The sequence below is a fragment of the Pteropus alecto genome, unplaced genomic scaffold (genome assembly GCF_000325575.1).
Source record: "Pteropus alecto unplaced genomic scaffold, ASM32557v1 scaffold37, whole genome shotgun sequence".
NCBI lineage: Eukaryota > Metazoa > Chordata > Mammalia > Chiroptera > Pteropodidae > Pteropus > Pteropus alecto.
The window spans coordinates 413,861-427,308 of record NW_006440605.1 but is presented as its reverse complement, the minus strand read 5'-3'; the positions used below and the strand labels follow the sequence as shown (position 1 = coordinate 427,308).

General features: G+C 52.9%; 1 protein-coding gene across 2 annotated transcripts in view; it reads left to right on the top strand.

Annotated features, from left to right (window-relative positions):
• Positions 1-13,448, top strand: part of CERS4 (ceramide synthase 4) — a 23,988-nt gene that overhangs the window by 3,212 nt on the left and 7,328 nt on the right. The window contains exons 2-3 of one of the 2 annotated variants that reach the window (XM_015593488.2): positions 10,328-10,491; positions 13,097-13,270. In XM_015593488.2, coding sequence (XP_015448974.1) covers positions 13,098-13,270 — 173 coding nt within the window. In that variant the 5' untranslated portion in view covers positions 10,328-10,491; position 13,097. The remainder of the gene's footprint in view (positions 1-10,327; positions 10,492-13,096; positions 13,271-13,448) is intronic. The other variant, XM_006917219.3, reaches the window with a different exon arrangement.

Below are 13,448 nucleotides of genomic sequence, written 5' to 3'. Positions count from 1 at the left end.
CAGAAGGAATTTGGCTCTCTCCCTACCTCCTCTTGAAACCATATTTTGCCCCAGGCTCCCACTACTGTGTATCTGAGGAGGGGTCAAGCCCCTGCCAGCCATGCCCTGGGGACCCCTCTGCTTGGCCCCACCTCCTGTCCATCCCTGTCTTCCTGTCATTAGTTCATTCACTATATACTTAGGAAGTGCCTACACTGGAAGGCACTGGGGACTAACAGTTAACAAAATGAGACTCCTCACCTCCCCACCTACTGTGGAACTGATAGCGAGGAGGGGGATGAGACCCGAAGGATGAGAAGGATCCAGCCAGGTGGACATCTGGAGGAAGAGCATTTCAGGCAGCAGGACCAGCATGTGCAAAGGCCCTGAGGCAGGACCAGGCCTGGCGTGTTAGAGATAGAGCAAGGAAGCCAGTGTGACTAGAATAGAGTGAGTAAGAGAGTGAGGGGCAGATGAGAGGACTGAGGCTCTTGGGGGCCCCCTAGTCCAACAAGAGCTCACCCTAGGAGGGTCCTTCCTTGGGGGGTGAGTAGTTGTTGCACCCCACTGCTTTGTGGTTTGCAGGAGCGAGGTTGCTTTGGTGCTTTTTCCTCGTGTGCACCAGTCATTCTGCTCTGATGTCCTGGAACCCTGAAGGCCAAGGGGGCTGGCAGAGGAGAGAAGACCACGCCCTTGTCACTGTACTCTGTGGGGCTCCGCTGGCCTAGGAGGCTCCCCGGAGGGAGTGGAAGGAAGGAGCCAGGGAGAGGGCAGTGATGGGGGGTATGCGGGCAGAGGGGGTGAAGGCCCAGGGGTGGGGGAGGGAGAGAAGGAAGTGACAGTTGTGACTGGGCAGCAGGCCAGGCAGGTTGGAGAGGGCACAGACGTGGATGTTAAAGTAGGGTGTTCTCAGGGAGGTGACAGGAGCCCTAAGGGACACAGGGATGTTAGGGGCCTGGCTGGGCCTTCAGGACAAACAGCAAAAACCCAGACAGGTGTGGTTTGAGGATGGCCCTGCCACCGGCCCGCTGTCACTCCTTTTCCAGGTGGAGGAAAACGGACTCGGCTGCCCCTCCCCACAACCCATGCGGAAAAGGGCATGGTTACCCTCCACCCCCCACCGCCCACTCAGGTGTGCCCCAAACCCTCTGGCTTCAGAGACTTTGGATTCTTGGATGCTAGAACCTGATCAGAGGTTCTTCTGAAACAGGACATCGTGATAGGGACTGTCCCCTCAACCCCCCAGTCACTTTCCAAATTGAGGATGTGTGTGCCCCCAGAAGTACTGAGATTGGGAGCCAGGATGTGTTTGTTCAATCTGAGCCTGCCTGAATAGCACAGGGAGCAGGATCTCGCTCCTCCTAGCCTGATGTGTTTTTCCTAGGTTTGAAGCTGGCTCTGAGGGTTAAGGGTTTCCAGAACATTCTCCAGGGGTACAACAAGAATCTTGGTGCTTGACTTGATACAATAAGAGATGCTTGCAGTGACTTCTGCACTGAGACGGGGTGAGCCAAAGAGCTATAACCGTCCACCTGTTTTAACCTTGGACGGTTAAAACAGGCTGAAACAGGTGGACGGTTATAGATCATCCAGGACTTGAGTGAGCATAGCCGGTTAAAATAGGTGAAAAGGTTATGCCTCAGGACCTTGGGAAATCCAAAAAGTATATCAATCATTTGCATAAAACATTGCTCAAATATTGCCTAGATATTGGTTGCAGAATATTTAGAAACTACCAGTGTGTGGATATTTGTACCACTGACCTTCGTTCAGAGTAGATCTTTACTAAGAAACAGGGATCTCTCTATTATTACGAACACAGTCTGTATCACCACCCTTTGTAACTGTCAGCAGCGTTGTTTGTTTTGCCAAGGCATCCTCCATGACTTGTGTCAATGTGACTTGGTTCCCAAGGCGGTAATATTTGAGCTGAGGCTGGAGCGGAGCCAACCACCAACAGGAATTGACTGTTTACTGCCCTCCCAGAACCCCTACCCCTGTTCACGACAGACACAGACACGTCCCTGGGCAGTGACGAGGCAGAATAAGCTGGGCTAAATGGGGGACCCCAGGCCCCTGATCCAGGCTGGAAGCAGGGACAGGCCAGATGCTTACTTGAAGGGTGAAGGGAGGGGTGACTCAGGTGGAGGGAACAGCCCGGACGAAGGCCTGGCAACTGAGTATTGCGTTAGCGCCATGTTTCTGAGATTTAAACAGACTGGCCATGGTCTCCAGGCTGAGAACCTGGAAGTCTGGGCAGCTTCTCTCTGCACCCCATCCCCTAGAGGACGACCAGCACTCACTCACATGCATGGGCAGCATGGCTCCCCACACTGGAAGTCACTAGGATGGTGACCCAGTTTCACAGAAGGCGCCGCTAGCCCAAGGCCACCCAGTCAGAACAGATCCCATAGGTCTGTGGACTCTTGAGGTTCACACTTTGCCACTGTCTCAACTGGGTCGTGTTCAAGTCAGGGGAAACAGAGGCAGTGCCAGGGGTGCTGAGGAAGGGGGTGAGAGAGTCCAGGGGGAGAACCCCTAACCCATTGTGGGGGCACCCGGCAGGTTCCTGGAGGAAGTGTCGTCTGGAGAGCTGAGTCGTGAAAAGCCTGAATGGGCTTGGCGGGCAGAAAGGGAGGACATCACTGCGCGGGGGTCAGGGGGATGGAGGCAGGTGCCACGAACCCCTCTGGACTCTAGCTCCAAAGTCTACTTCCCCTGTGCTGGGTGGCCGAGGAAATCTCTATTTCTTTTAGCCTGACCTGGGCTGCTTGGAGTCCGCCCCATACAAGGTTCGAGTGTTCACACGGAGTTCTCGTATAGAATTTGGAGCTGCTTATTTTCCTTGTCTCTTTTCCTACATGTTCCATCCATTGTTGGGCTGTTGTGATCTCTCTGGGCTCTGTCTTCTCATTTTTCAAGCCCGTTTCTATTTCCAGTGAATCCCAGTAAAAAAATGGAAAACATCACATGCTCTCCCTTTACTCCAGGTATAGACTCACATCTAATTCCTGTGTGTTTCTGGTCACTCTCGAGCAGTAGTGATGCTTGGCAGAATTTTCTGCATGATGGAAATATGTTTCCCATCTGCACTGCCTGGTACGGTAGCCACAAGCCACGTGCAGCTGTTGGGTATAGAAATGTTGCTGGCGTGCCCGAGGAACTGAATTTTAAATTTTATTTAATTTGAATTAATCGGAATGTAAGTAGCCACATGTTCGGCTGGTGGCTACCACATTGGACGTCGCAGCGCCAGAACGTTCAGGTGCAGTGAATCCTTACTTAATGTCTTCGATCGGTTCTGTGACTTGAAGCAAAATGACACCGAATGAAACCAATTTACTACAGTCTAATTGATATAAACAGAGTTAAGTTCCTACGGCATCTCGTCAATGTTCGAACGAAATGACTTTGAACAAAACGATGTTATTCAAGGTCCCACTGTAGTTGTTTTTTATATGTGGCCCAGAGTTTGCAGTTATCCCCGAGAGGGCTGCTGTGACGAGCTGGCTCCGCCGTCACCGTGGTTTTCCATGTCATAAATTACATATCAGACCATTAGTGTCTCTCTGTGTTTTGTTTTTATTTTTCTTTAAGCGGTCTTCCCAAGTTAGTGAGCATAGCTTTCCCTCCCCTTCCCCCCACCTCTGGTAACTTTTTAAATTAGAAAAATAATTTACCATCTCGGCCATGTTTAAATGCACAGTTCAGCATTAAGTATATTCACATGGTTGTGCGGCCGATCCCCACAACCTTTTCATCTCGCGAAACCGAAACCGTCCCCGTTAAACGCTAGCTCCCCAGCCCCCTCCCCCGGCACCCACCATTCTACTTCCTGTCTCTATGGATGTGACTCCTCTAGGGGCCTCCTTTGGTTGAGCCCTGTAGTGTTCGTCTTTTTGTAACTGGCTCATTTCATCGAGCATATTGTCCTCAAGTTTCATCCATGATGCAGCTTCCTCCTCCTCTTAAACTCTTACCTACTAGTGCATCGTATGGAATCCTGAGATTCCCGATCCCCCAATGCTGGACATCAAAGTTCCTTCCAGTTTTCACTGGAAGGGCGAGAGGGAGGGACTCCGAAAGGGGCACGACGAAACTTCAGGAAGTGACGGACATGCAGGTGACACCTGACCAACGCAGGGGTTAGGGGCGCAGACCCCACGTGCATTTCAAAATACGCCTATAACTTTTGACCCCCCCAAAACTTAACTAACAGCCTGCTGTCGACCAGAAGTTTTACCGATAACATGAACGGTCGATGAACACGTATTTTGTATGTTCTATGTATTCTATACTGTATTTTTACAGGAAAGTAAGCTAGGGGAAAGAAAATGTTAAGAAAATCATTAGGAAGAAAAAAAATACAGTTACCATACTGTACATATTTATCTACACCATCAATTTTACATCATGTTTACAAGATGAAAAAAAATCCACGTATACAGTGGACCCGCATGGCTCAAACCCATGTCATTCAATGGGTAACTCTGTTCAGCATCTTGACTGAGATGATGATTTCGTGGCTGTGCACGCATCAAAATGCATTGAATCACACGCTTTGAACATGCGATTTTTTTGTGTGTGTCAGTGATACCTCAATAAAACCGTGTCGTCTTTTTAAATTGTAATAGTCCAAGTGAGCTCCCCTTGCACCCCCCACCTGTACGCCTGATCCATCCTTGTGCAGATATCGGTCAGGTCCTGGTGCCCCTGCCCCCGCCCGCCTTTGGGGCTGGGGACTGCCCATTTCCCCCTTAAACTCCCAGGGAGCTGGTTTTCTCCCTCAGTCTTTTAAACCTCCCTAACTGACCCCCCCAACACCCACCCATACTAGGTGATGCTGGGGACCCCAAAAGTCTCTTCCTGGCCCTCACTGTTTGGGAGAGACTGAGAGCCAGCTAGCTCTCTAAGCACCCTGGGGCCGGCCTGGGCTGGAAAAAAGCTCTTAAGGCTCTGCAGAGGGCGGGAAAGGCAGAGAAAGCCTCTGAAGTAGGGAGCTTAATCTGATCTGGGTCTTGAAAGCCTAGTAGGAACCGGCCCAGTGAAGGGGGCAGAGGCATTTCGCAAAATGCAAAGGCCTGGAGGCCGGACCTGGGGGCGGCTCTTGGGAATCCTAGGACCTGGGTGTGGGATAGAGGGGGTCCTGAATGGAGCTGTGGGAGGGAGGGAGCAGATGCCAGAAAGGCAGGCCCCGCAGCCAGCCCTAAGGCACAGCTGATGGGCAGCTGCAGAGCAACCCTTGTGGCCCCAGTGTTCGTGGTTCCATTTGAGGGGTGGAGGGCATTGCCAAGGGCGGTCTGAGAAGGTATAGCCAAGGGAGTGGAAGGGGCAGCTATGATGAGGAGGTTGGCCAATGGGCTGGGGATACCAGGGGACCCAGCTTGGCTCACCCAGACTCCTGAGCCTGAGGGCAGTGGGGAAGAGCTTGCTCCCTGGGGAAACCTCAACAGGAAGAGGCAGGCCTGGGGAGCCCTCTTTCCCCTGGTGGAACAGAGCAGAACCCCCCGACCCCCATGGAACTTCTAGCCCTGGCCCCCTCCATTGCTAGCTGAGTGACCTGTGTCCAGTGGCTTCTGGCTTTGAGCCTCAGGCTCCCCAGTTTCTAGGGAGACAGTGGACCTACTTCACAGGTATCAAGTTGACCTTGCCTGTTAAAGAAAGTGGTCTCTTTTGCTAGAAAGTTCGACTACCTGAGCTCAAGTCTTCACATCCACCCACCTGTGAGAATGTGTGTTCTACCCACTCATTCATCCACTTAGTGTTTAGTTGGCGCATAATGTTGTGCCACGACCTGTCTGAGGACACAGCAGTGACTAAAACAACATTCATGCCTCTGTGCGGCTTCTGCCTTGCGGTGAGGCAGACAAACAGGTAAGTAAGAAAACAGATCAACTGGCATGACAGGGCTGAAGGAACGAAAGAGGGTAAGAAGATGTAATAATGTGGTGGCTTCTTTAGTAGCAAGCTGAGAAGGCTTCTCTGAGGAAGTGACAAGTGAGCTGAGGTGTGCATGATGAGGCAGACCAACACAGCTGTGGGCGGGGACAGCTCATGCAGAGGCCCCCAGGGCAGGAATGAGCTTGGTGGGTTAGAAGCCCACCAAGTAGCCACAGCAGTGAATCGAGCTGCTGGGGAGAGGGGCGTGTGGAGGGCAGGAGTGTGTCCAGATATGGGGGGTGGGGCTGGGGTGAGGCAGAGCCCTGAACTTGGGGCCCTTCTTCCAGTCTGTGCAGGGAGCGGCATGGTAGTGTCTCCTGGACTGGCTGCAGCTCTAGTCATCAGCACCCTTTGGGGACCCTGCTCAGAGAGGCCCACAATGGAGGAGCCGGGGACAGCCAGGGCCCAGTGCAGGAGCAGCCATGGTTATGGACTTAGCACATCATGTGTTCTTTCCCTGGGCCTCCAGCCGCAGGAGTCAGGTGACCCCAGGCAGCGGGCCAGGCTGCAGGGCCGGGTGGCTGTGTGTGAGTGTGTCCGTCCCCATCCATCTCTCTGTCCTTCAACTGGGCCTGGACATCTGGAGTCTGAATCTATTTCCTTTTTCACAGCCTGGCAAGCCCTGCGTTTCTAGCTTGATTGTAAATAAAACAAAATAAACCTGTGTTCACAGTCCTGCTCTGCTGGGCGATACTGGGATGTTTGGGGGTTCAGGAGAATAATAGGGACCAGGTGTGCTCATTCAGACCCCTAGTGTGGGCCAGGGATCCTCTGCTCCCCCTCTTCCTGTTAGCAGGAAGCCCTAATCTCTCTGTCTCCCCTAATCTGGGGATATTTTTAGCTGCTAAGAAGGATTATCAGAGTCTGGCTCCAGGTGGCAGGGGCGGGGCTGGGAATAAAGCCAAAGGGGCTTCAAGATGCAGTTGGGCTGGGAGATAGGGCAGGCCGCGGGGGGCGGGGGACGGGTGTGTGCATGGGATGACGGGAATGAAGGCTCTGGCTGGTCAGGTTGGTCCAGCCGCCCGCTGAGTGATTCTCCAAGTGAACCCAGTGGCCCTGGCTGAACCCAGCCTGAGCTCATTAGCTCCAGCTCTAAGGGGAGGTGCCTGTGCAGAGGCCCAGGGATGTTTTGGGACGAAGCGCCCAGAACCTGCCACAGGCCCGCAGCCCTCCTTTCCAAACCTTCCCCAGCCCTCCCCTCTCCTCAGTGCCGCTGACGGCAAGTAAGTAAACCACCTAGTGCTCACTCGCCCCAGGCACCATTCCAGTCATTGTTATTCCCATTTTAAGATGAGGAAAGCCTATTGTTATTCCCATTTTAAGATGAGGAAACTGAGGCATGATGCAACTGGATCACTTGCCTGAGGTCGCATGATGGGTGAACAGGTGGGACAGGAATCTCGTCTGCCAGTGTTTGCGAACTGCCCAGCCTCCTGGTGAAGCAGGAGGTCTGGCTGTACCCATTTTTCAGCCGGGATGGCCGAGGCCCAGGAAGGCAGAGGAGCTGGGGTCCAAATCATGCAGATCGAGGAGGCATGACACCCTGGGCCCCACTTCCTCCGGTCCCTCGGGGAGAGGGCGTCTGGGAGGTTCAGGGGTGCAGGAGAAGCTGGGACCCCGCTGGCCATGGATGGTTACATCTGCTCCTGAGCCTGTCCCACCCACAGGTGGGGGAAAAAATTGAGGCGCCCAGGACCGGGAGCACCGGAGCTGCGACTCCAGCCCTCTGCTTCCCCTCTTCTTTATCAAGGGGCGAAGCGGGTGTGGGGAGAGACAAACACGGCTTAGAGAGAAGGTAGAACCTCCAGGGCCGAGACCTCTGCAGCCAGGGCAGGAGGCGTCTGTCTGAAGCCCCCTCGGAGGGCTCCCTGGGTTGGCAAGTGCTGTTCCAAAATGACTTGGGGGCCAGAAGGGGCTGGGCCTGCTTCAGCCAAGGGGACTAAGATTCACGGCTGGTCGTGTGCCCTTCTCCACCCCTCACCGCCTCCAAAAGGACTGCGTGGCCAGCTCCCAACGGCAGAGTGAGTGAGGCAGGGCTCAGGGAGGTGCTTTAAGTGGATCCAAGGTGGGGGCAATCCGGAGGTGCCTTCAGGAGGAAGCAACAACTGAACTGGGTTTTAAAGGACGCGTGGGAGATTGCCAGCCAGACAGAGAAGATGGGTAAGCCTGCGGGGGCAGAGTTCTTGCCTGCTTTCCCACCATTCTGTGTCCTCACCACCCAGCGTGGGGCGATAAATAGCAGATGGGCGCTCCAGGCAGAGGACAGCACTTGTAAAGGCTGCTGTGTGTGAAATCATACAGTGTGGTGGGAGCAGAGTGTCAGGCAATGAATGGTGGGCTCTGAGGCTGGGGACATCGGCAGAGGCCCGAGATTACAAGCTGCCATTCTTCTTATGTATTCTCCCTTGTCCCTTGTCTCATCGTGACTTGCAGGCACCACGTCTTCAATGGACCCTGGTCTGGTCTGGGCACCTTTGGGGCAGGGGAGAACATGGGGCTGGGGATCTGGACTCCCAGCCCACTTCCACCGGCACTCGGGGGTAGGTCTGTCTGATGGGTGGGAGGGCCCCTGAGGAGGAGGCTGGAGATGCCCTGCGGTGGGTCGGGGAAGGCCAGGCTGGGCATGTACCCAGATGCCCAGTGGATGCACGTAATCAAGCCAGCCTTGCCTGTTGGTGAAGACAGAGAGATCGACCACCTGCGTGTTCCTGTCCATCTGCCTGTTCTGTCTGGGCCGCCTGAGCCTCGTGGGTCTAAACCAGCCACTGCCACACATCCTTGACCTTTGCCAAGCTGCTGCCGTCTAGTGCTCCTCCCCCACCAGGTGTCCAGTGGCAGTTGCCACCGCTAATTACTCACGGATGCCTAAATGCCGGATTCCCCCAGTGTGGTCGGGGGGCTGCTTCCCCCTCCCCGGAGATTCCATCCATCCCCTTGGGTTTAAACATCAGCCACACACTGCCCAGTCCTGCCCGGGCCTTCCCCCAGCCCCACCCAGGCCCACGGAGCTCCTGTCCCTTCCATGTGACCATGGGGACATCTGAGGCCCCCGTGCTTGTTTTGTTCAACACTGAACCCCACTCCTGCCCCAGATCCTCTCACCCCACCTGGTTCACCCAGTTCCTCAGACTCTAATTTTCCTTTTTTCTGTCTTTGACTTGTGATATTGTGATTGAAAATGAGAAATACAAACTTGGTCTTTGTTCCCTGTCCTGGCACAGCTCCTAAAGCCATGGGAATTGAGAGTGTGATAAAGATGTCTTTCGTTATGGTAATGAGGTGACTCTGGGAAAGTCCCCCCTTGGTCCCCTAAGGATGGGGCTGACTGTCAGGGGACCCAATCCTGTGACCAGGGGTTTGGAACTTTCAGTCCTACCGCAGGACCTCCAGGGAGGGGAGAGGGGCTGGAGGTAGACTCAGTCCAATAGCTAATGATATAATCAATCAGTCATGACCATATAATGAAGCCTCTGTGAAAACCCAAAGGGACAAGGTTCGGTGAGCTCCCAGGTTGTGAACACCTGAAGATTCAGGGAGACAGGTCGCCGGAGAGGGCGTGGCAGCTCTGCACCCTTCCCTGCACCTGGCCTTATGCATCTCTTCCATCTGGCTGCTCCTGAGTTGTGTTCTTTATAATATACTGATAGTGAGTAAACTGTTTCTCTGAGTTCTTTGAGATGCTCCGGCAAATTCATCAAACCCAAGAGGAGGTTGGTGGGAAACTCCATTCTGTAGCAAGTTGGTCAAAAGCCCGGGTGACTGTGTCTGAAGTAGGGAGCAGGGGGTGGGGTGGGGGTGCGGAGCGGTCTTGTGGGTTGGAGTCCTCAACCTGTGATATCTGCCATTGTCTCCAGATAGATAGTGTCAGAATTGAGCTGAATTATAGGACATCCAGCTGGTGTCAGAGAATTGCTTGTAGGTTTGGGGAGAAAACCCACATGTCAGAACTGAAATCTGAATCGCAGACTTTTTAAATTGTAGACATTTTAATTTGCACAGAGAAAAGGCCCCACATCATAGATGCACAACTCAGTGAATTATCTCAATCAAAACGGCACCCAGATCAGGACAGAAACTTCCAGGCCTCAGCAGCCGAGATCTCATGGCCTCTCCGGTCACTACCTTACCCTAAGAGCAACCACTGTCCCGACAGCCAGCAATGTAGCCGGCAGAATAATGCCCCTGAAAGATGTCCACATCCTAATCCTGAGGCCTGGGAATATGTTACTTGTCATGGCAAAGGGGAATTGAGTTTGCCTGTGGAATTAAGGTTGCTAACAGGCTGACCATGAGGTGGGCAATGACCCTGGATTACCTGGGGGTCCCAAAGTAATCACAGGGTTCCTTGTAAGAAGGAGGCAGGAGGGTCAGAGAAATTTGAAGATGCTGTGCTGCTCTCTCTTTGAAGACGGAGGAAGAGGCCACGAGCCAAGAAATGCAGGCACCTCTAGAAGCTGGAAGAGGCACAGAAACACATTCTCTCCGAGAGCTTCCAGAAGGATCGCAGCAGCCCTGCCGACACACCGACGTTAGCCTGTCGAGATCCGTTTCAGACTTCTGACCCTCAGAACTGTAAGAGAATAAATCTGTAATGTTTTAAGCCATGAAATCTGTGGTAACTGTACAGCAGCCACAGGAAGCCAACACAAGCATCATTTGTTTTGCCTGGCGTTGAACTTGACATAAATGGAACTGTATGTGCCTGCTTTTCTTCTGGCTCCTTTCTTGAGGGTGTTCAACTCTTGGGGGCTCTGCCTCTAAAATCTCTCTGGAAATGTCTCCTTCTTTCCACCCCACCCACCTCATCTGGACAGCCCACAGCGCCCCATCTGGCCTCCTATAGGCCGCTTCCTGCATGGCAACTAACACCCCATGACTTGCCACCTTGCCTAAAATAAAACCACAAGCACAGAACCCCCAGACTCCACGGGCAGGAGTGTAAATTGGTGCAGCCATCCCGGAAAACAGTTTGGCAGTCGCTTATAAAGTTAAACACACGACGTGGCCGTGTTTAACTTCAGGAGACGTGAAAACTTCCGTTCACACACTATTCAGACGCAAATGTTCATAACAGCTTTGCTCATAATTATCCCAGACTGGAAGCATCCCAAACACCCATCAACGAGCGAATGGTAATCAACTGTGGTATATTCGTACGGTGCCCACGATTCCGTATTAAAAAGGAAAGAAGCTACTGGTAGATGCAACATGGGTGAGTCTTAAAAACACGACTCGGTGAAAGCAGCCAGGCGTGACGATGGAGTCTGTGCGTCCATAAATTTATGTGAAGTTCTAGAACAAATAAAACAGCCTGCTCCTCGGGGCCCTTCCATCCATCTGACAGACTCCCCCCAGTACAGATGGAAAAAAACTGGGACAGAGGTGACCTTAGGACAGTGGAGATGAAGATTCACTGGCAAAGCGTATGACAGAACTTTGTGGAAAAACAAGAATGTTTGTGGTGGAAGGTTGGGTTACACAGGTATGGCCATTTGCCAAAACTCAGCGACTCTCCACTTCCGATTGATGCATTTTGCTCTAGTAAAATTTATCTTGAAAGAAAAAGAAAATCCATAAGCACATGTCGAACCCAAGTTATGATCCGCATGCTGAAATACATAGGGATACTGTGAAATGCTGTGGCTTGGTGTCTGCTGCTGCTTTTGAAATGCATCCAGAAAAATCAGATGGACTAATGGCTGGATAGAGAAAGGGATGGAGCATGGGCAAGTGTAATGAAGAAAATGGCAGGATGTGAATGGTAGAATCTAACAGTGGGCACATAGATGTTCATTGTAACTCTTTCTACCTTTCTGCAAGTTTGAAGATTTTTCTCATAAAGCGTTGGGGGAAACCATCTACATTCTTTCCCACAGCCCACGGGCCCTGCACGACCTGCCCAGTCCCCTCCCTGCTTTCACCTCTCTATCTTCCCCTCCAGCCACACAGGCTTCTTCACTGACCCTCTTGCTCTCTATCTCATTGCTGCCTCAGGGCCTTTGCACATGCTGCTTTGGGTCTCTGGAAAGCCCCTCTGTACCACCACACCCCTCCTCTGTGTAAACCCAGGTCCTTCTCATCTCTAGGTCTCAGCTGAGATGGTTTCTCCTTAGAGAGCCCTACCTTGGTCACCCTATTTATTTTCTGCCAGGCCCCATCACATTGAGGTTATTTCATTTATCTATGAATCTGTTTATTTGCATATTGGCTGCCTACCCTGCTGGGCTGGGAGCTCCATGGAGACAGGAATGTGTCTGCTTTTTTCCTTGCTGTGACCCCAACACCCAGCCTGGGTTGGCATGTATAAGTCAGTCAGAGAATATCTTGTGGGTAGGTAGATGGATGGATGGGTGGATGGATGGATGGATGGATGGACGGATGGACGGACGTATGGACAAATGAGTGAACAAACATTCTGAGCGAGGATCAGCGTGGGGGTTCTGGTGGGTTATGGTGGGGGTTCTGGGCACTTGTCTTAAGATCTCAAGAAAGGGAGAAGCTGTGTGGCTACTCAGGACAGCTGGGCTCTGCAGGTAGGGGCTGCTCCCCTGCAGCTCTTGATGGAAAGCTGGCTCACCTTGGTTGCTGCTGTGTTATTTGAGAAGCTTGGTCTTGCGGTTGGCTCTTTTACCCTGCTGCTGCCCAAGCCAGCGAGATAGCTGACATTCGCACCTCCTGAGGAGTTCGTGTTGCGTGTTGCGGAGGATGGCTAGGGAGGGAATTGCAGATTTCCCTAAATCCTTCATCTTTGGGCTGCATCAGAGCACCTTCCCACAATGGCGGGAAACATTCCTGGGACACTTAAGAGCTTGAGGTAATGACTCCAGTCAGCCTCTCCCTTGACTTCTAGCCACAGTTTTCTTGTCTGTAAAGTACGGAATAGTAACTACTGTTATGAGCTGTGTTGTTAAGGATCAGCAGGCACCAGGCTAAGCACTTGGTGTGCCTGAGCAGGCTGGGCTGACAGGTGGCTATTACTGCCCGTTTTACAGATGAACTTGAGGTTCAGAGAAGTCAGGTCATTTGCTTGAGGACACACAGCCCAAGTCAGTCCTTAACACTGGCTGTAATAAACTCAGGTTGCCAGGCGCCGGGGGAACAAGGGCCGGGTGGGGGGCCCTCCAGCTCCAGCCACCTGCGTGCTCACCTGCCCACTAACTGGACCGTCTGTCCACAGGATGTGGTCTGGCCTGAATGAGTGGCTGTGGCAGGACAGGTTCTGGCTACCACCGAACAGCTCATGGGCTGACCTGGAGGACCGAGATGGCCTGGTCTACGCCCACCCCCAGGACATGCTGGTGGCCCTGCCCCTGGCACTGGCCCTGGTGGCCATACGCTTCATCTTTGAGAGGTGAGTGTCCGCTGTGGCTCGTGCGTGCGTGTGTGTGTGTGTGTGTGTGTGTGCATGCGCACGCTGCTGGCCCTGTGCTGCCACCGTGTGTGTGGTTTCATGGCTTTGTCCTAATGTGTCCCTGACTTTGAACCCAAGTGCTTCTCCCCACGCCATCCTGCTCCCAGCCCATCACTCA